This window comes from Asterias amurensis, chromosome 19 (genome assembly GCF_032118995.1).
Source record: "Asterias amurensis chromosome 19, ASM3211899v1".
Classification (NCBI taxonomy): domain Eukaryota; kingdom Metazoa; phylum Echinodermata; class Asteroidea; order Forcipulatida; family Asteriidae; genus Asterias; species Asterias amurensis.
This window is the reverse complement of record NC_092666.1, coordinates 5,471,767-5,495,739: the sequence shown is the minus strand read 5'-3', so window position 1 is coordinate 5,495,739 and position 23,973 is coordinate 5,471,767. Positions and strand designations below refer to the sequence as shown.

The 23,973-nt window shown below is 36.2% G+C and overlaps 1 protein-coding gene and 1 pseudogene across 1 annotated transcript in view; one reads left to right on the top strand and one right to left on the bottom strand.

The window, feature by feature from the left end:
- LOC139951513 (uncharacterized) overlaps positions 1-23,973 on the bottom strand; it is a 357,017-nt gene that overhangs the window by 186,035 nt on the left and 147,009 nt on the right. The window contains exons 74-82 of the mRNA XM_071950443.1: positions 23,140-23,238; positions 22,495-22,602; positions 22,160-22,261; positions 21,341-21,436; positions 20,272-20,430; positions 19,426-19,572; positions 17,857-17,955; positions 17,474-17,578; positions 15,887-16,048 (exon numbers count right to left, since the gene is read on the bottom strand). Coding sequence (XP_071806544.1) covers positions 15,887-16,048; positions 17,474-17,578; positions 17,857-17,955; positions 19,426-19,572; positions 20,272-20,430; positions 21,341-21,436; positions 22,160-22,261; positions 22,495-22,602; positions 23,140-23,238 — 1,077 coding nt within the window. The remainder of the gene's footprint in view (positions 1-15,886; positions 16,049-17,473; positions 17,579-17,856; positions 17,956-19,425; positions 19,573-20,271; positions 20,431-21,340; positions 21,437-22,159; positions 22,262-22,494; positions 22,603-23,139; positions 23,239-23,973) is intronic.
- LOC139951510 (microfibril-associated glycoprotein 4 pseudogene) lies at positions 7,858-8,838 on the top strand (annotated as a pseudogene).

Sequence of the window (23,973 nt, the reverse complement as noted above, 5' to 3'; positions counted from 1 at the left end):
CTCTGAAGTCCTGTAAACTGGACACCACACTCTGAAGTCCGGTAAACTGATCACCACACTATCAAGTCCTGTAAACTGAACACCACACTATCAATGTCCTGTAAACTGGACACCACACTATCAAGTCCTGTAAACTGAACACCACACTCTGAAGTCCGGTAAACTGAACACCACACTCTGAAGTCCTGTAAACTGAACACCACACTCTGAAGTCCGGTAAACTGAACACCACACTCTGAAGTCCGGTAAACTGATCACCACACTATCAAGTCCTGTAAACTGAACGCCCAGTAGATGTACAGGTATATCTACACAGTGGCATAGATTTAGGTGAGCATACAACTATGATTTAATTTCACTCAATGATTTCCCTTTTATCACACACCAAAATGTTATACAAAATATAACAATAACTACTCAAAAATCATTGTTTACCACTAACATGACTAAGCATTAGCATTTAGTGTGCACAAAACATGACCAGTTTAAATATTACTTTACTACACAATCATAGAGTGAAATCATTCCAAGATTGTCCAATAACTGATCTGGTTGATATATCATTGTAGCATTCTCCAGGATGAAATAGTCCTGCAACAAACAGCATGAAACTATCAAGTCTAGTTTAACTTATTCTTTTATGGATCAAATGTGCACAGGAATGCCACTGCACTTGTATATATATATATTTGATGCAGCTTTGAAAAACTTGTTGGACGAATTTGAAATAAAAAGTATTGTTTCGAATCAAAACAAAAGGGACAGTTTTGAGCAAGATGTCACTTAAAATTTGAAAATTACCAAAAGATATTTGCTGCAGGGTTTAATTGTAAATATTAATAATTTCTTTTAATTGAAATTTAAAGTTGTAGATTGAGAAAAACAAATAGATGAAATAGATTACAAGATTAATGTTTTGATAATTTTATCAAAACAAAACAAAGTTTTAGGCAAGCAGTCATTTATGTTGACGGATGGTTGGTTTATAATAAAATTATTGTAAACAAAACATTGATGAATTTTTGATCATATAAAACATATTTCAAATTTGCATCAAGGATACAGACTAATGTTTGGTTAAATGTGTAAAAAGCAAAATACATTTTCCGGATTTTTGTGGACTTAAACATATAAGTCTTTTAATTTTTTTCAATTCAAAGTTGATGTTTTCAGTTTTAATCTTGATAACCATAAGTTGTAGTTTGAATACTCATTCATAAATACCCCGGACAGTTTCGCTATTCCTATTGGTGGAGAACGCATAACAAGGGGGTGTTCTAAATGGTTGGTAAAGACACAGCTGAAGCTGTTTAAGACCAGCTGGCTTCAAGTGTTGGGTGCGCAAGCTAATGTACGCCAAATTAAATTATGCAGAATGCAATTCATAGCTATTAGGAACAGCACATAAAAATGTGTGTACATGCGCGTAACCACAACGACCGACGCGCACAAACACCTTTCCAAAAGTTTTTTTTAATTTGCAAACTACGAAAAAATTTCAAAAGATCCAGTGTCATACTCTCTTTACTTGTGAATTTTTAGTTCGCTTTTTAACATAAGGGCATTTATAAATGACAATAAAAAAGTAGTGACACGTTCTTAAACAGCCATTTAAAACCTTGCAGGTCGTGGCCGTGTGATAAAGGCCATGACCCTGCCAGTTTTAAACAACCGTTTTAGAACTCCTCGCCTACTCTTTTATTCCAGTAATAATTCTTCAATGTGGAATTTCAATGATTTGATTATTGAGTGATCATATTTTAACTGGATGTATTGTGTGTTACTTATGTATTTGGGATGAGGATTACAACAGAATGGTGTTTGGAGAATTATTTCAACACTTGAAGGTTTTAGGCAAGGACATTTAACAATGTCATTGGGGAATACCATTTTCTTTTCTTCAATTTGTTTTTTAATATCAAATTTTAATAGTTACAAGATGTAATATCATAAATCTGAATGAATGTTCATGTAAGATGGAATCAAAGACGATTTGAAGTATTGTAACTCATGCATCAGTGTAATGAAAAGCAACAGTTTTCAAGACATGTGACACTATTGGTAATTGTCAAAGACCAGTCTTCTCACTTGGTGTATCTCAACATATACATAAAATAACCTGTGAAAATTTGAGCTCAATCGGTCGTCGAATGGGCGAGACAATAATGAAAGAAAAAACACCCTTGTCACACAAAAATGTGTGCTTTTTAGATGCTTGATTTCGAGACCTCAAATTCTAAATCTGAGGTCTCGAAATCAAACCGTTGAAAATTACTTCTCTCTCGAAAACTATGTTACTTCAGAGGGAGCCGTTTCTCACAATGTTTTATATTATCAACCTCTCCCCATTACTCATTACCAAGTAAGGTTTTTATGCTAATAATTGTTTTGAGTAATTACCAATAGTGTCCAGTGCCTTTAATGACCTACAAACATTACTAAAATGCTTCATCAGATTTTGTCATTAGAAGCTAGAACAAGCTTGTGGATGCTGGTCAATTTTACCATCAACCAACATTGATTGTTACCATCTTTGATCAAAGTATATGATTGATTTATAGTAATGATGTTGAAGCTCAACCACTGTAGTGTTATTGAACAAGCTTAGACATACATGAATTGCTTCTCTTCATCCAGGTGAACAAATGGGAATCTGTACAAGGTGATATGATTGTTTGACTTTTAGCTGGTTGCAATCAGTCAGGGATTGTTTAAGAATGGCTGAAAATCAGTAAAGTAATGTTATAATTGATTGATTTCACTTTCGAATTTAGACAGATCTGTTTTAATGAATGTGTTTTTGTCCTTTTAAGCTATATTTCAGATAACTAGGACTTTATGGGTTTCTTATTACCCCCCCCCCCCAAAAAAAAAAAAAGTAGACTTAAACATGTAATTTTTTTAAAGGCTTATTTCAAATTTAGTTTCTGTTTTCAATTTTTACAAGTTTTATTCTTGATAGCCATTGGTTGTAGTTTAAATGCTGAATAATTCTACAATGTGGAATTTTTATGATTTTGTCATTTAGTGATAATATTTTAACTATTGTGTGTTACTTAAATATTACGAACGAGGATTACAACAGAATGGTGTTTGGATAATTATTTAAACACATGAAGGTTTTAGGCAAGAACATTTAACAATGTTATCAGGGGATACCATTTTCTTTTCAAAAAAAAAAATTAATGTTGTGTTAGAATAGTTATAAGATGTAATATCATAAATCTGAATGGATGTTCATGTAAAATGGAATCGAAGAAGATTTGAAGTATTGTAATTCATGCATCAGTGTAATGAAAAGCTACAGTTTTAATGACCTACATACACTACTGAAATGCTTCTCTATCAATCATGAGATATTGTCATTACAAGATAGAACAAGCTTCTGGGTGCTGGTCAATTTCACCAACAACAAACATTGACTATTACAATCTATGAGAATATTTTTTACAAAGTTTTATGATTGATTTATAGTAATGAGGTTGAAGCTCAACCACTGCAGTGTTATTGAACAAGCTTAGACACACATGAATTGCTTATCTTCATCCAGGTGTACAAATGGGAATCTGCACAAGGTGATATAATTGTTTGACTTTTTGCTGGTTGCAATCAGTCAGGGATTGTTTAAGAATGGCTGAAAATCAGTGAAAGTCATAATTTTATAGATCAATGTTCATAGCTTTTATAAAAAAAATCACATCTTTTGTATTTTCTGTCACTAGTCCCAGAACAATTAAATTTAAATTAGAACCCCAAAAATGAATTCAGCACAATCAATTGAAAGTAACTCAACACCAAGTATTTTTTAGAAAGTTAAAGAATGGTGTACTTGGATTTATGCTTGTAAAGGTTGGTTTATAATGGGAGACATTATCAATTCAAATTAACTAATCCATGTCATCGGCTTTATATAGGTTCATGGTTATGGAAGAGTAATATGTTACAACATATTTTTTCAAGGGTAAAAGTTATCACCAAATACTTTATTTTGTTGAAAGTTTGAATGATAAAACAACATATAAGTCATGTTATTGTTGTATTTCATTTAGAGATTTGCGCCATGCCCAAACACAAATGTAAAAATATATATCACAGCCTATGTTGCCCAGTAAAGAAAATGAAATGAAATGAAATGAAATCAATTTGCATTTTATGTCCAGAACAATTGAGGGTATAATGAATATAATTGACTAGTTACAATGTAAACCTTCCTACTATAACACCAGTCAGTATAATCCAGTCTGGTTTTAAATGATAGACAAACTATGCCAGCCTGCAATATGGCACCATGTGTAATGAATGCATACAGTACACACGTGTACAGTCAGGTCTTTGCTCAGCTCTGCAACTGTATACAATCTTTGCAGTTGAATCATTATTAATCACTGGTTAATATCACCAAGAGTAGGAGGGTTAAATTAATTTCAACATCTATGTCATGATTGTTTGTTAACACTGAAATAAACCACAGACAGGAAGTATTGAAATGTGATAAAGTTTTGTAGATTGGAATCTGGTGTTTTGTTTGTGTTGCAAACTAATGACTTAGACTCGGGTCTTAAATTTTATGTCTCACTTCACATGTGTGTCTTAGAAGACTACCCAAGACTCTTGTCTCAGTTTACAAATGGGACTGAGAAGACTCCCCAAGACTCTTGTCTCAGTTTACAGTGCGGGTCTTATAAGACTACCCAAGACGCTTGTCTCAGTTCACAGTGTGGGTCTTAGAAGACTACCCAAGACTCTTGTCTCAGTTCACAAAGTGGGTCTTTACCCAAGACTCTTGAGTAGCAGCTCAATTGAATCCATTCCATAGAAATATTGTTTACCCGTTGCTATGAGTATGGATGCATCAATAAAAGTGGGCATCAAGACATACAAGATATAAGAACAATAAGAAAGTTACAACCACCATCCCTCCCTTTTAGTTAACTTCCAGCTCAGTTGAATCCATTCCATAGAAATATTGTTTACCCGTTGCAACGAGTAAGGGTATGAAACGATAACAACGGCCATCAAGACATACAAGATATAAGGACAATGAGAAAGATACAACCACCATCACTCCGTTTTAATTAACTTAACTTTCAGCTGAGTTGAATCCATTCCATAGAAAGATTGTTTACCCATTGCTACGGGTACAGGTATGAAACGATAACAACGGCCATCAAGATATACAAGATATAAGGACAATGACAAAGATACAACCACCATCACTCCGTTTTAATTAAGTTAACTTTCAGCTGAGTTGAATCTATTCTATAGAAATATTGTTTACCCATTGCTACGGGTACAGGTATGAAACGATAACAACGGCCATCAAGATATACAAGATATAAGGACAATGACAAAGATACAACCACCATCACTCCGTTTTAATTAAGTTAACTTTCAGCTGAGTTGCATTTATTCCATAGAAATATTGTTTACCCGTTGCTACGAGTACCGGTATGAAACGATAACAACGGCCATCAAGACATACAAGATATAAGGACAATGACAAAGATACAACCACCATCACTCCGTTTTAATTAAGTTAACTTTCAGCTGAGTTGAATCTATTCCATAGAAATATTGTTTACCCGTTGCTACGGGTACAGGTATGAAACGATAACAACGGCCATCAAGACATACAAGATACAAGGACAATGACAAAGATACAACCACCATCACTCCGTTTTAATTAACTTAACTTCCAGCTGAGTTGAATCTATTCTATAGAAATATTTTTTACCCATTGCTACAAGAACCTGTACGAAACGATAACAACAGCCATCAAGATATACAAGATACAAAGACAATGACAAAGATACAACCACCATCACTCCGTTTTAATTAACTTAACTTTCAGCGCAGTTGAATCTATTCCATAGAAATATTGTTTACCCATTGCTACGAGTACCGGTATGAAATGATAACAACAGCCATCAAGATATACAAGATACAAAGACAATGACAAAGATACAACCACCATCACTCCGTTTTAATTAACTTAACTTTCAGCGCAGTTGAATCTATTCCATAGAAATATTGTTTACCCGTTGCTACGAGTACCGGTATGAAACGATAACAACGGCCATCAAGACATACAAGATATAAGGACAATGACAAAGATACAACCACCATCACTCCGTTTTAATTAACTTAACTTTCAGCTGAGTTGAATCTATTCCATAGAAATATTGTTTACCCGTTGCTACGGGTACAGGTATGAAATGATAACAACGGCCATCAAGACATACAAGATACAAAGACAATGACAAAGATACAACCACCATCACTCCGTTTTAATTAACTTAACTTTCAGCTGAGTTGAATCTATTCCACAGAAATATTGTTTACCCGTTGCTACGGGTACAGGTATGAAACGATAACAACGGCCATCAAGACATACAAGATACAAGGACAATGAGAAAGATACAACCACCATCTCTCCGTTTTAATTAAGTTACATGTAACTTTCAGCTGAGTTGAATCCATTCCATAGAAAGATTGTTTACCCATTGCTACGAATACCGGTATGAAATGATAACAACGGCCATCAATACATACAAGATATAAGGACAATGACAAAGATACAACCACCATCTCTCCGTTTTAATAAAGTTACATGTAACTTTCAGCTGAGTTGAATCCATTCCATAGAAAGATTGTTTACCCATTGCTACGAGTACCGGTATGAAATGATACCAACGGCCATCAATACATACAAGATATAAGGACAATGACAAAGATACAACCACCATCACTTCGTTTTAATTAAGTTACATGTAACTTTCAGCTGAGTTGAATCCATTCCATAGAAAGATTGTTTACCCATTGCTACGAATACCGGTATGAAATGATAACAACGGCCATCAATACATACAAGATATAAGGACAATGACAAAGATACAACCACCATCTCTCCGTTTTAATAAAGTTACATGTAACTTTCAGCTGAGTTGAATCCATTCCATAGAAAGATTGTTTACCCATTGCTACGAGTACCGGTATGAAATGATAACAACGGCCATCAATACATACAAGATATAAGGACAATGACAAAGATACAACCACCATCTCTCCGTTTTAATTAAGTTACATGTAACTTTCAGCTGAGTTCAATCCATTCCATAGAAAGATTGTTTACCCATTGCTACGAGTACCGGTATGAAATGATAACAACGGCCATCAATACATACAAGATATAAGGACAATGACAAAGATACAACCACCATCACTCCGTTTTAATTAACTTAACTTTCAGCTGAGTTGAATCTATTCCATAGAAATATTGTTTACCTGTTGCTACGAGTACCGGTATGAAACGATAACAACGGCCATCAAGACATACAAGATATAAGGACCATGAGAAAGATACAACCACTATCACTCCGTTTTAATTAACTTAACTTTCAGCTGAGTTGAATCTATTCCATAGAAATATTGTTTACCCATTGCTACAAGAACCTGTATGAAACGATAACAACGGCCATCAAGACATGTTACTGTTAAAGCTGCTGGAGATTTAGCTGTGACGTCAAAGGTGGATTTTAATACGAGATCCAAGTAAAGGTATAGCTTTGTGTGGTACTCGATGACGACCACATTTAATAACTGGGAAGTGTCGATGCAACCAGTATGATCTGAACAATTGTCAGAACGTAATGAAACTGTTAATTGAATGAACTGCTTGATATAAGACAGAATCTTTTATTTAAAAAGTGAAAGTCTACACCAATCCTGCATGCAGTTACGCCAGCTTGTTTAGTTTTAATATCACTACTGGTTTTAACAGTTACAAGAATCTGTTACGGGCCTTCTGATTGTGTCAGATCAGTTCTTATTTCTCATTTTATATGCTGATCGCTCATCATGAAAGTTATAATAACATTGTTCCTGACTTGCTTGATACATTATTGCCATGGTGATTGTCAACAACGACTCAAATCAAACCTGTATCCAGCAAGCAACAGAGTCCTACTAAATCATGTGTTTAAATGGAAGACTGTATCATCTCCTGTGATCTGTGGGCGAGACTGCTCTATGGATCCACACTGTGCATCATTCAACTACTACACATGTAGCCATGTTTGTCAGTTGAGCAATGCTACTCAATCTCAAAGCCCTGATGACTTCATTGAGCTGCAAGGAGTTGCCTACTATGATGACAACTTGGAAACTCCTTCACTTTCAGCACCAGACTCTGAACAGTTTAGTAGTTGTCTGAAGTTATACCAGGCTGGTAGCCATGAGAGTGGCATCTACACCATCTACCCTGCTGGTCTGACTGATGGAGTGAAGGTCTACTGTGATATGGAGACAGATGGAGGAGGCTGGATCGTGTTCCAGAGAAGACAAGATGGCTCAGTTGACTTTTACCGTAATTGGGCAGAATACCAATCTGGGTTTGGTAATCTCTCCACTGAGTTCTGGCTGGGTAATGACATCTTACGTAACCTTACTGATCCAGGACAATGGCAATTAATGGTAAATATGGCTGATTGGGACGGAAACACAGCTTGGGCCAGTTATGATGAGTTTGCTGTAGCAGGTGATAAGTACACTCTCCTTGTTGGTTCATATGATGGCAGCAGTTCAGCAGGTGATTCAATGGCGTATCAAAATGGCCAGTCATTCAGTACCAAGGATCAGGACAATGATGGTCACAATGGTGAATGTGCACAAGCTTATAAAGGAGGATGGTGGTTTAATGCCTGTTTTCATGCACACCTTAACGGCAGATGGTTCAACCAGAGTCAAGTGGAATGGCCACAAGGTTTACAATGGGCACTCTGGAAAGGCAACAACTACTCCTTGAAGAACTGCTCTATGAAAATACGGCAAGTCCTGTAAACTGAACACCATACTCTGAAGTCCTATAAACTGACCACCACACTCAAAATCTGTTCAGAGAACACCATACTATGCAGTCATGTAAACTGAACACCACACTCTGAAGTCCAGTAAACTGGACACCACACTCTGAAGTCCTTAAAACTGAACACCACACTGTGAAGTCCTGTAAACTGAACACCACACTCTAAAGTGTGTAAACTGGACACCACACGTTCAAGTCCTGTAAACTGAACACCATACTCTGAAGTCCGGTAACCTGGACACCACACTCAAGTCCTGTAAACTGGACACCACACTCTGAAGTCCGGTAAACTGAACGCCCAGTAGATGTACAGGTATATCTACACAGTGGCATAGATTTAGGTGAGCATACAACTATGATTTAATTTCACTCAATGATTTCCCTTTTATCACACACCAAAATGTTATACAAAATATAACAATAACTACTCAAAAATCATTGTTTACCACTAACATGACTAAGCATTAGCATTTAGTGTGCACAAAACATGACCAGTTTAAATATTACTTTACTACACAATCATAGAGTGAAATCATTCCAAGATTGTCCAATAACTGATCTGGTTGATATATCATTGTAGCATTCTCCAGGATGAAATAGTCCTGCAACAAACAGCATGAAACTATCAAGTCTAGTTTAACTTATTCTTTTATGGATCAAATGTGCACAGGAATGCCACTGCACTTGTATATATATATATTTGATGCAGCTTTGAAAAACTTGTTGGACGAATTTGAAATAAAAAGTATTGTTTCGAATCAAAACGAAAGGGACAGTTTTGAGCAAGATGTCACTTAAAATTTGAAAATTACTAAAAGATATTTGCTGCAGGGTTTAATTGTTAATATTAATAATTTCTTTTAATTGAAATTTAAAGGTGTAGATTGAGAAAAACAAATAGATGAAATAGATTACAAGATTAATGTTTTGATAATTTTATCAAAACAAAACAAAGTTTTAGGCAAGCAGTCATTTATGTTGACGGATGGATGGTTTATAATAAAATTATTGTAAACAAAAAATTGATGAATTTTTGTGCATATAAAACATATTTCAAATTTGCATCAAGGATACAGACTAATGTTTGGTTAAATGTGTAAAAAGCAAAATACATTTTCCGGATTTTTGTGGACTTAAACATATAAGTCTTTTAATTTTTTTCAATTCAAAGTTGATGTTTTCAATTTTAATCTTGATAACCATAAGTTGTTACTTATGTATTACGGATGAGGATTACAACAGAATGGTGTTTGGAGAATTATTTCAACACTTGAAGGTTTTAGGCAAGGACATTTAACAATGTCATTGGGGGATACCATTTTCTTTTCTTCAAAAAAAAATTAATGTTGTGTTAGAACAGTTATAAGATGTAATATCATAAATCTGAATGGATGTTCATGTAAGATGGAATCAAAGAAGATTTGAAGTACATGTATTGTAATTCATGCATCAGTGTAATGGGAAGATACAGTTTTCAAGACACTGGACACTATTGGTAATTGTCAAAGACCAGTCTTCTCACTTGGTGTATCTCAACACATGCATAAAATAACAAACCTGTGAAAATTTGAGCTCAATCAGTCGTCGAATGGGCGAGACAATAATGAAAGAAAAAACACCCTTGTCACACAAAAATGTGTGCTTTTTAGATGCTTGATTTTGAGACCTCAAATTCTAAATCTGAGGTCTCGAAATCAAACCGTTACTTCTTTCTCGAAAACTATGTTACTTCAGAGGGAGCCGTTTCTCACAATGTTTTATATTATCAACCTCTCCCCATTACTCATTTCCAAGTAAGGTTTTTATGCTAATAATTGTTTTGAGTAATTACCAATAGTGTCCACTGCCTTTAATGACCTACAAACATTACTAAAATGCTTCATCAGATTTTGTCATTAGAAGCTAGAACAAGCTTGTGGATGCTGGTCAATTTTACCATCAACCAACATTGATTGTTACCATCTTTGATCAAAGTATATAATTGATTTATAGTAATGATGTTGAAGCTCAACCACTGTAGTGTTATTGAACAAGCTTAGACACACATGAATTGCTTCTCTTCATCCAGGTGAACAAATGGGAATCTGTACAAGGTGATATGATTGTTTGACTTTTAGCTGGTTGCAATCAGTCAGGGATTGTTTAAGAATGGCTGAAAATCAGTAAAGTAATGTTATAATTGATTGGATTATTTTTTTGTTTCACTTTCGAATTCAGACAGATCTGTTTTGATGAATGTGTTTTTGTCCTTTTAAGCTATATTTCAGATAACTAGGACTTTATGTGTTTCTAATTACCCCCCCCCCAAAAAAAATGTAGTCTTAAACATGTAATTTTTTTAAAGGCTTATTTCAAATTTAGTTTCTGTTTTCAATTTTTACAAGTTTTATTCTTGATAACCATTGGTTGTAGTTTAAATGCTAAATAATTCTACAATGTGGAATTTTTATGATTTTGTCATTTAGTGATAATATTTTAACTATTGTGTGTTATTTAAATATTACGAACGAGGATTACAACAGAATGGTGTTTGGATAATTATTTAAACACATGAAGGTTTTAGGCAAGAACATTTAACAATGTTATCAGGGGATACCATTTTCTTAAAAAAAAAAAAAAATTAATGTTGTGTTAGAATAGTTATAAGATGTAATATCATAAATCTGAATAGATGTTCATGTAAGATGGAATCAAAGAAGATTTGAAGTACTGTAATTCATGCATCAGTGTAATGGGAAGATACAGTTTTAATGACCTACAGACATTACTGAAATACAAATTAATCAGCCATAATAATAATAATAATAATAATAATAATAATTTAAGTTATCACACAAGCGCGAGTGGAATACGGAAAAATATAGCGCTTTTGCGTCCCATATCCAACGAGGCCGAAGGCCGAGTTGGATATGGGACGCGGACGCGCTATATTTTTTCGTATTTCCACGAGCGCGCGTGTGATAACGTATTTATCTTCAAGCAAACTTGGCGCGTGACATAGAACACACAAGACGCATGGTAGTGATATTAGCCGTGCAATATAGGTTTTTATCACCACTCCACTCTGCCAATCTGATTGGAGGATTAGCGCGTACTTGAAAATAATAATAATAATAAGACTTATAATGCGCACGTATCCACCCTGCTGGGTGTTCAAGGCGCAGTAAAAACCAACAACAAACAAAACAAAACAAAACAAAACAAAGAAAAAACAGACACAACAAAATTAGTCCTTGAAAACCCTGTGACATAAGATAAGTTTTGAGAAGAGATTTGAATGTTGTGGTACAAAGACAAGATCTAAGATTAAGTGGTAGAGAGTTCCAGATGCGAGGCGCAGCTGAAGAAAAACAATTAGATAATTTCACTACAAGCTAGAACAAGCTTCTGGATGCTGGTCAAATTCACCATCAACGAATGCTGTTTATCACTTATCTATGAGAATATTTTATCAAAGTATATGATTGACTTATAGTAATGAGGTTTAAGCTCAACCACTGAAGTGTTATTGAACAAGCTTAGACACACATGAATTGCTTCTCTTCATCCAGGTGTACAAATTGATTTATAGTAATGATGTTGAAGCTCAACCACTGTAGTGTTATTGAACAAGCTTAGACACACATGAATTGCTTCTCTTCATCCAGATGTACAAATTGATTTATAGTAATGATGTTGAAGCTCAACCACTGCAGTGTTATTGAACAAGCTTAGACACACATGAATTGCTTCTCTTCATCCAGATGTACAAATTGATTTATAGTAATGATGTTGAAGCTCAACCACTGCAGTGTTATTGAACAAGCTTAGACACACATGAATTGCTTCTCTTCATCCAGGTGAACAAATGGGAATCTGTACAAGGTGATATGATTGTTTGACTTTTAGCTGGTTGCAATCAGTCAGGGATTGTTTAAGAATGGCTGAAAATCAGTAAAGTAATGTTATAATTGATTGGATTATTTTTTTATTTCACTTTCAAATTCAGACAGATCTGTTTTGATGAATGTGTTTTTGTCCTTTTAAGCTATATTTCAGAAAACTAGGACTTTATGTGTTTCTTATTACCCAAAAAAAAAAAAATGTAGACTTAAACATGTGATTTTTGTAAAGGCTTATTTCAATTTTAGTTTCTGTTTTCAATTTTTAACAAGTTTTATTCTTGACAACCATTGGTTGTAGTTTAAATGCTGAATAATTCTACAATGTGGAATTTTTATGATTTTGTCATTTAGTGATAATATTTTAACTATTGTGTGTTATTTAAATATTACGAACGAGGATTACAACAGAATGGTGTTTGGATAATTATTTAAACACATGAAGGTTTTAGGCAAGAACATTTAACAATGTTATCAGGGGATACCATTTTCTTTTCAAAAAAAAAAAATTAATGTTGTGTTAGAATAGTTATAAGATGTAATATCATAAATCTGAATGGATGTTCATGTAAGATGGAATCAAAGAAGATTTGAAGTATTGTAATTCATGCATCAGTGTAATGGGAAGATACAGTTTTAATGACCTACAGACATTACTGAAATACAAATTAATCAGCCATAATAATAATAATAATAATAATAATAATAATAATAATATAAGTTATCACACAAGCGCGAGTGGAATACGGAAAAATATAGCGCTTCTGCGTCCCATATCCAACGAGGCCAAAGGCCGAGTTGGATATGGGACGCGGACGCGCTATATTTTCCGTATTTCCACGAGCGCGCGTGTGATAACGTATTTATCTTCAAGCAAACTTGGCGCGTGACATAGAACACACAAGACGCATGGTAGTGATATTAGCCGTGCAATATAGGTTTTTATCACCACTCCACTCTGCCAATCTGATTGGAGGATTAGCGCGTACTTGAAGATAATAATAATAATAAGACTTATAATGCGCACGTATCCACCCTGCTGGGTGTTCAAGGCGCAGTAAAAACCAACAACAAACAAAACAAAACAAAACAAAACAAAGAAAAAACAGACACAACAAAATTAGTCCTTGAAAACCTGTGACATAAGATAAGTTTTGAGAAGAGATTTGAATGTTGTGGTACAAAGACAAGATCTAAGATTAAGTGGTAGAGAGTTCCAGATGCGAGGCGCAGCTGAAGAAAAACAATTAGATAATTTCAGTACAAGCTAGAACAAGCTTCTGGATGCTGGTCAAATTCACCATCAACGAATGCTGTTTATCACTTATCTATGAGAATATTTTATCAAAGTATATGATTGATTTATAGTAATGAGGTTGAAGCTCAACCACTGTAGTGTTATTGAACAAGCTTAGACACACATGAATTGCTTCTCTTCATCCAGATGTACAAATTGATTTATAGTAATGAGGTTGAAGCTCAACCACTGCAGTGTTATTGAACAAGCTTAGACACACATGAATTGCTTCTCTTCATCCAGATGTACAAATTGATTTATAGTAATGAGGTTGAAGCTCAACCACTGCAGTGTTATTGAACAAGCTTAGACACACATGAATTGCTTCTCTTCATCCAGATGTACAAATGGGAATCTGCACAAGGTGATATGATTGTTTGACTTTTTGCTGGCTGCAATCAGTCAGGGATTGTTTAAGAATGGCTGAAAATCAGTAAAGTAATAATTGTATAGATTAATGTTCATAGCTTTTATAAAAAAAATTCACATCTTTGGTACTTTCTGTCACAAGTCCCAGAACAATTAAATTTAAATTAGAACCCCAAAATGAATTCAGCACAATCAATTGAAAGTAACTCAACACCAAGTATTTTTTAGAAAGTTAAAGAATGGTGTACTTGGATTTATGCTTGTAAAGGTTGGTTTATAATGGAAGACATTATCAATTCAAATTACTTCAACCATTTCACCGGCTATAGATCATGGTGTTTGAAGAGTAATGTATTACAGCATATTTTTCCAAAGACAAAAGTAATCACCAAATATTTTATTCTATTAAGAGTTTGCCCCTCATAAATATGACAAACAAGCCGAGTTATTTTTTTTTTTCATTTAAAGATTTGCACTGTGCCCAAACAAAAACAAAAAAACAAAAATAATTAAAAGACAAAAAGTTGATTTAAACAAAAATCAGATTTGACGCATGAAAATGTAAATCAATTTGCATTTTATGTCAAGACCAGTTGAAGTATAATGAATATAATTGAATAGTTACAATGTTAACCTTCCTACTGTTAGACATTCAGTACAATCCAGTCTGGTTTTAAATGATAGATAACTATGCCAGCCTGCAATATGGCACCATGTGTAATGAATGCATACAGTACAAACATGTACAGTCAGGTCTTTGCTCAGCTGTAACACTGTACACAACCTTTGCAGTTGAATCAGTATTTCTCAGTAAATAATAATATCACCAAGAGAAGGAGGGTTAAATAATTTCAACATCTACAGCATGATTGTTTGTTAACACGGAAATAAACCACAGACAGGAAGTATTGAAATGTGATCAAGTTTTGTAGATTGGAATCTTGTTTTTGTTTGTCTTGCAAACTAATGTCTCAGACTCGGGTCTTAAAGGTCAGTGCACAGTGTGGGTCTAAGGCCATGTTCCCATTGCACTTTTTTTTTTAAATGACCGTGACCCTCCTCCTCCGACAACCCACACTCTACTGACACGCCCCACTACACAGGGCTTTCTCAGACAACGGGCAACCCACACAATAGCCCTGAGCCAACCAAGCACAGCAGCGTACTCGTGCCTATCCTTGGTGTCATTTTGGGTGTCAAAATCGTACATAAACATGCGCAAAAGAGAGTTGACACCCAAAATTACGCGCATTGTTCGGAGGCATGTTCAGTATTGTGTAAGAAATCAATAGCTCCCCCTTGCATACCGCGAAATGCTAAAGGTACGCTTAGGTCACGCGCATATTTTTACGCAGAGAGAACAGCTATTGTCCAACGATCTTCCTCCTTTTTGAGAGTGTGACGCCATATGCAATGGGTCTACATGTATATAAGAATTTGTTATAATTATTTTTATGAGGGTGACGCTATTCTTACCTGTACTCGCTGGTTTAATGATCACCCCCTCGGGATCTCTCCATGCAGGTTGGGCCGCTTCTCCTCCTTCTCCCACAAACTCACAGGTAACCGTTACATCCTGACCGGTTTGGAACACCTCATGCGGCTCGTTATTAATCGTTATGAAGAAACCATCTCCAACTGGAAAAGGAAACAATCAACAGAATGTTTGTTTCTTTGTTTAGACGATCCTCCCATTAAAGGCAGTGGACACTATTGGTAATTACTCAAAATAATTATTAGCATAAAACCATTTTTGGTGGCGAGTAATGGGGAGAGGTTGATGGTATAAAACATTGTGAGAAACGGCTCCCTCTGAAGTGCCATAGTTTTCGAGAAAGAAGTAATTTTCCACGATTTTGATTTCGAGACCTCAGATTTAGAACTTGAGGTCTCGAAATTAATCATCTAAACGCACACAACTTCATGTGACAAGGGTGTTTATTTTCTTTCATTATTATCTCGCAAGTTCAATGACCGATTGAGCTCAAATTTTCACAGGTTTGATATTTTATACATATGTTGAGATACACCAACTGTGAAGACTAGTGTTTGATAACTACCAATAGTGTCCACTGCCTTTAAGGGAGCTTGGTGAACTCCCACAAGGGGATATAAAGACCAAACTGGTAACAGCCAATCTCTCCCAATATGTGCAAACATTGGTTTTTTATATGAATTGCACCCAAATATCAATAAATTGTGATTTAATAACTAGATGACAATTTTTATTCTGGTCATTGTGAAGTCAATGGTTAGCTTGGTAGGGTTTGAACTTGAACCACTTGACCATGGTGGCTGTTTAGGTGATCTCCCCATCAAGGGAACTTTGCAAGCTTCCACAAGGGGATTTAAACACCGAGCTGGCAACAGCCAATCTCATTCATACAAACACTGGTTTAACAAATATGCTTATGAATCAAGAAGTTGCGGATTAGTAACTAGACGAACATACCTATTCTAGTCATTGTGAAATCAGCGATTAGCTTGGAGAATTCAGAGATTGGACCCAGAGATTGGAAGTCCTGCAGTCAAACCATTTGACCACACTGACTAATAGGCAATCTTCCCATCAAGGCAACTCGTAATACTCCTTCCAAGGGGGTTTGTATACATCAAACTTGTTACAGAACTCTGTTACTACGGGTGCGTTCGATTAGCTTCCCTGTGTCGACCCCGCGGTGCTCATTCAGGTGAGCTTTGGTGTCATTCCAGGGGCTCACACGAGCTAATCGAACGACCACTCACCCTCTCATGGTGACCTCATGCACCTAGGGCCAGCCCAAAGTGACCCTTTCCACAAGAAGGATATTTATGGGCTGACCCGGGTGAGACCCTGGAATGACGTCAAAGCTATTTGATCTTACTGGGGGCAGATCGGGGTCAACCCGGGGAAGCTAATCGTACACACCCACTGTAGCGACAACAACATACATGATATAAACATAGAAACAACAATAAAGCGCGAGGTGAACACTCAAACAGTAAAAAAAAAAGAGAAAATCAGACAGAAAACAATCACAAAAGAGCAATTGTACATGTACAAGTAAGTTTTCAAACACTTACTTGTTATTTGACAGTAGGCTCCTGTATTTTCCAATCCACACACACAAACTCCATTATCGCAGATGCCTTGATTCTCACACTGTGGGAGGCAGTTACCAGTACTTACTGAAAAGAGAAATAAAATCACAAAATTTTCCAGACTAAATTTTTGGAGCAACTTCCTTTTCCTCATCTGACATTTTTTTAAATTTCATTTCTTTTCAAGACCTGTATTTCAAATGGATTATCAAAATAGAAACAAAGAACAGTATTGAGGAGAATTGGACATTTAAAGTTTTAACAGCATGATTCCACTGTGTACCCAAAATCTTTAAAGTCTACCCAATATACCCAGAATATGACCCAGAATTTCAGATTGTACCCCAGTGTACCCAGAACCTTACCTAGAAGTTCACAAGCGGCCCCTGTGTAGCCCGCTGAACACTGACATTTTCCAAAAGTACAGAATCCTCCATTGATGCAAAGTGGATCACAGTTGAAATCTGAAAGATCAAAATTAAAGTTGGAAATTATAGAAAGTCACTTACAATACTTTTCATACTTTCATACTTCAGCCTTAAGCATAATAACAAAACTCAACTAAAACGGCCCAAATAGACGACCTAGACAATTCATAAATACCTCTGACAGTTTCGCTTTTCCCATTGGTGGAGAGAGCGTCACGTGGGGGTGTTTAAACCTTTGATAATGACCAGTGTTTATAACCAGTTGAGAGTGGATACTTCGCGCTAGTCTTGATGCAAGACGATTCTTGTTACGGGCGATGCAGGCGCTGTTGGTGAGTTGGCCGCGCTGTGTGTGAAAGGAAAACCAGAACGTCTTGCACCAAGACTATACGCAAGAAAGGAACCGGAAACTGTCGGAAATAGGCATGCAACCCACGGACATCGAACATGTACATGTACATACCATGGAGGTAGAAACATAAAAAGTAGAATAAAAAGGTAGCTACATGTACTAGTTCTTTCACGGCCGTTTAAAACCTTGCAGGGTCGAATTGCTGTGTTTTGGCTCAGGCCTTTATCACACGGCAATTCGACCCTGCGCTGTTTTAAAGGAACACGTTGCCTTGGATCGGACGAGTCGGTCAAAACAAAAGCGTTTGTAACCGTTTTGTATATAATGCATATGGTTGGAAAGATGTTTTAAAAGTAGAATACAATGATCCACACAAGTTTGCCTCGAAATTGCGTGGTTTTCCTTCTACTGTGCAAACTAACACGGTCGGCCATTTATGGGAGTCAAAATTTTGACCCCCATAAATGGCCGACGTGTTAGTCGACAAGGTAAAAGGAAAACCACGCAATTTCGAAGCATGTTTGTGTGGATCATTGTATTCTTCTTTTCTAACATCTTTCTACCCATATGCATTTTATAAAAAAACGGTTACAAACGCTTTTCAAAGACCAACTCGACCGATCCAAGGCAACGTGTTCCTATAAACGACCATGAAAGAACTAGTCGCTAGAATTATATAAGAAGCCACTTTTATTATTATTATTACTATTATAATTATTACTATTAAAGGCAGTGGACACTATTGGTAATTACTCAAAATAATTATTAGCATAAAACCTTTCTTAGTATCGAGTAATGGGGAGAGGTTGATGGTGTAAAACAATGTGAGAAACGGCTCCCTCTGAAGTGCCATAGTTTTCGAGAAAGAAGTAATTTTCCACGAATTTGATTTCGAGACCTCAAGTTTAGAACTTGAGGTCTCAAAATCAACCATCTAAATGCACACAACTTGGTGTGACAAGGGTGTTTTTTCCTTTCATTATTATCTCGCAAATTCGATGACCGATTGCGCTCAAATTTTCACAGGTTAGTTATTTTATGCATATGTTGAGATACACCAACTGTGAAGGCTGGTCTTTGACAATTACCAATAGTGTCCACTGCCTTTAAATATGTTATTACTATTAAAAAAATTCATATACAATGCAACCTACCATTTAGAAGAATGGTATACGTGTTTGTCAGAGGTCCCACAAAACATGTATAAGTTCCCTCGTCAGGTTTCTGTATATCGTTGATCACTAAACTGGTAGCAGTTGACGTATCAGCAACGCTAGAGACGTGCCTGGTTCCAATCAGATCTGAAAATAAGAACAAAATAATATTATCAGGGAACTTTCATCCATCACAAAAACCAAAGGTATGGACCCCTTGCAATACACGCAGCGTCTCACACGTGCCTATTTTTGTCAAAATCATATACAAACATGCACAAAAAAAGAGTTGACACCCAGAACTACACGCGTTGTTCGGGGATGCGCTCTGTATAGTGTAAGAAATCAATAGCTCCTCCTTGCATAACGCGAAACGCTACAGGTACGCTGAAGTCGCGCGCACCTTTTACGCATAGAGAACAGCTTTTGTCCAATTATGTGCCTCTTTTTTGAGAGTGTGACGTCATATGCAATGGGTCTATACTTTGTCTTTACATGTAAGTCTTGCAATAAGGCCAAATAAAAACATGTTTAGTGTTCCCGCCCACTTCCTTTTAAGAGGCAACCTCTTCTTCTTTTTTATGCAAAAAGAAAATGATACATTTAAACGGTCTCTGACGCATTTTCAGACTTGAGCACTCCGAAAAAGTTCACAGAAAATAGCTGGAAACCATCATAAAAAAATAGCATGTCCTGCCTTTTTTTTTAAACGAGTCAGGCAACAATTTTTGCATCCATTTTTTTTTTTTTTTTTTTTTTTAAGGAAGAAAGCTCAACATGTTTTTTTTTTTTTATTCTACTTAAAAATGGTAAATAATATAATAAAAAATGGTAAGAAATTCTCACCTGGTATGATAAAATCAATCTGGAAACCATCCGGTTTTGTCCAATAGGGTTGAGGAGTGATGTCACTACCAACAAACTCACAACTAACTCTCACATCATCGCCAATAGAGGGTGGTGTATAGGTGTCTCGGACGATAGTAATGACCATTTCATCATCAACTAGAAGGAAAAAGAAATTCAATTATTCTAACCTGGGTCCAATTTCATAGAGCTGCTTAAACACAAAATATTGCTAAACCACTCTCTGCTAAGCAGGTATGAGCAGGATACCAATCACAAATGGTACACGTGACATGATAGTTTGGCTGGTAACCTTATTCTGGTAAGCATTATGTTATTATGCATAGCATTTTTTTAGTGATTAAGCAGCTTTACATGTATGAATAAACCAGATGGAACAGATGCCAAAGGCATAGTTTAAAAAAATAATAAAAAAATTGCAAGTTTGCCCTAGACAAGGCTTAAAGCCACTCTTGGTAAGGGGATACACTAATAAAAAATTATTAATTAATGTGAAAAATTAATCAGGGGGCTGACGGGACAAATGGCTCCAAAGGAGGAAGCCATGGTTAAATAAATAGTAAATACAAGGTACTTATATAGCGCTCTAACTAACAAAGGGAAGTACCACAGCGCTTTACACACAATTAACAACAAGCAAAGAAATAAACAGAATAAGCAAACAAATCAATTGAACAAGTGGGTTTTGAGAGATTTCTTGAAGACTGCTAGTAAGCTGAGTGGCGGATGCTGTATGGTAAATTGTTCGGGGGGCAGCAGCGTGGAAGCTTTTTTCCCCCAGTAGTGGTGCGTGTTTTGGAGATGTATAGTCTGGTATCGGTAGATGAGCGGAGGTATCTGTTAGGTTTGTACAACTGAATGAGATCAGTTAGGTATGAAGGCGCAGCGACGGTATTGAGACATTTGAAGACCAGGGTAAAGTATTTTAAAGTTGATACGGTTGGAGGACACAAGTGTCACGAATGGGACTCGAACCCCCACTCTGCTGATCAGAAACACCAGAATTTGAATCCAGTGCTCTTAACCGCTAGGCCATGGCACTTCTTACCTCGTGTATCACAGTGGTCACCAGTGTAGTTTTCTTGGCAGATACAAAAGCCACTCAAACAGGTACCTCCGTTCTCACATGGTAGTATACAATCATCTAGAACAAAACAAAAAACAACTTGGCTCAACTTCACGGCTCTGCTTACCGCCCAATTATGCGCTCACCATTCTCCGCTACTGTGCAAGCGCTGAAATACCCTGCTAGCTAGCTGTGTAAGCCAAGAACGTCTTGTACTGTGAAGTATGTAGAACGCACAGGCAAAGCTTCAATGCTAACCCATGAAATACTTTTCACATAAGCGGGGCATTCCCTGCTTCCGCAAGCGCCGATTCTTTGACTACAGCAAGCAGAGCCATGGATTGGGGCATTATCTTTATGGTATCCCTGCAGTAGGGTGTCTTCACACTCTCCATCAAAGAATCTGACTCATTATGCAAAGTCAAGAAGTATATCAACAAGTTTATTTCCCAATCTAACGCCCTGCGTTCTTGATGAAGTGGGCCTTTATAAATGCATTATTTGTATTATAAATATGTTTGTAAAATGACCAATTACTATAAAAAGTGATTTGCAACACGCAAGGAATATTACCACTTTTTTATCTTTTCTAAGTATCTTTTGGTGTTTTTTAAACTCAATTCAGCTTTTGTCTGCAATGTTTAAATGTTTCTTATTGGCTGCAATGTTTGAATGTCTTAATGACCAAATAATAATAATAATAATCATAATAACAATCCATTATGGCAACGGATGACCTAACAATTAGAGGCTTGTATCTTACAGGCTTGAGCGTGGTTTGTTTTTTGTTTCTGTACAAACCTCTTTCCTGGCATTGGTCTCCCTGGAATCCTGGTTGACAAACACATTGACCATTCACACACTGTCCGTAGTTATCACATGGTATGGCACATTCTTCAGCAACTATTTTGTCAAAAAAAAAAATAACCAAAATTGGCTGTAACCATGGCATTGGGCTATGTTTTAAATTGAACAATTTTGTTTACTTGTATCCCACAAGGCCCTTCCACCCACAAAGTATAGACAAAATTTATTTTTTGACCATAAGCACATGTCAAAAATCGACACAAAACATACGTAAAAATCTCAACAAAATCGCCTGAACTGACTCTTAGTAACAGTTACATGTATCATACCTTGTACATGTATCTCACAGTTGTTCCCAGTGAAGCCCGGAATACACAAACAGCTACCAGCATAGCAGATCCCATCATTCAAGCAAGGTCCGTTGCACTTCAAGATCACTACAAACACAAACAAACAAACACGCAGTTCACATTCCAATGCTCCATCTATCAATAATATTTGTACACTGCAAGGTGTATTCTGCTTTGTATAAGGAAGACCTACATGTACATGTATAGTCTCACTGCCCTACATGTACATGTATACGGTACATGTATACCTCACGATTTCAAGTATTGTCATCTAGTTACCAAATCTAGCTACCGAATCACAATTTCTTGATTTTGTGTAATTCATAATCATAGATGTTAAACCATTGTTTGTATACATGCAAGAGAATTGGCTGTCGCAAAGTGTATTCTGCTTTTTGTAAGGAAGACCTATAGTCTCACTGCCCTACAATATACAAGACGTCAGAGACACAAACCTACATGTACATGTACATACATAGGGTAAACGTTAGTGTACCGTCTAGTTATAAAAGATCTAGACACTGAATACACTCGGCATGGAGCAAGGACAAATACAAAACTTGTATATTCTGCAGTATGAATCAATAAAGTGAGTGTTGATGGGGGTGTGCATATTTGTCTTACCTGGTGTTTCGCAGAACACTCCAGTGTAGTCTTCAGTGCAATTACATCCATCTACACTACAAGTCCCTCCATTCTGGCAGTCAGGGTAGCATTCAGGCTCTACAAAAACCAACAACATTAAACATCATCAAGATATAAACAAATGCGTGAGATATTGGCTCTTGCCAGCTTGGTTTTGAAATCCCCTTGTGGGAGTTTGCTGAGTTCGTTTGATGGAAAACTCATTTAACGAGTGACAAAAAGCACTTAAAAATTACAAGACAGAATTGGGATTTTTGGGACGCTAGGTGGCAGCAGACTTACATTGTACCAGGTAAATGCATTGCTCTTGGAAACAATAGTATGCAACGTAAACAATGGACATTTACCTGGTATGTCTGCTGCCACCTAGTGTTCAAAAGTCTCCCATTAACAAACTCAGTGCATAATACTGCGATTATTTTAGATAAATTACTTCTAACTTTGATGCTACAGCTCACTGAAGTAAAAAACTTTAAGGCAATGGACATGTTTAGTAATGGTCAATAGACCAATATTCTCACTTGGTATATCCCAACTGTACGCATACGATACCAAATCCAGAACCATTTGGGCTCAAGTCATCAAAGATGCAAGAGTAATCAAAGATAAAACACCCTTATAAAACACCCATGTGCTCAGGGCCTATGTAGTGTTGTGTATATAGTCTTTTGTAGGTTTGTATGCTTTTTTTTATTCTGTCGTGTCCTGTCACTGTCTTTTGTTATGTGCGGGGCTGCATACCTGCGGGTAATAGTGGTTTATTCTACTTCCACTGCCCCTGACCCACATAGCGGTTTCTTTTGTTTTGGTTTT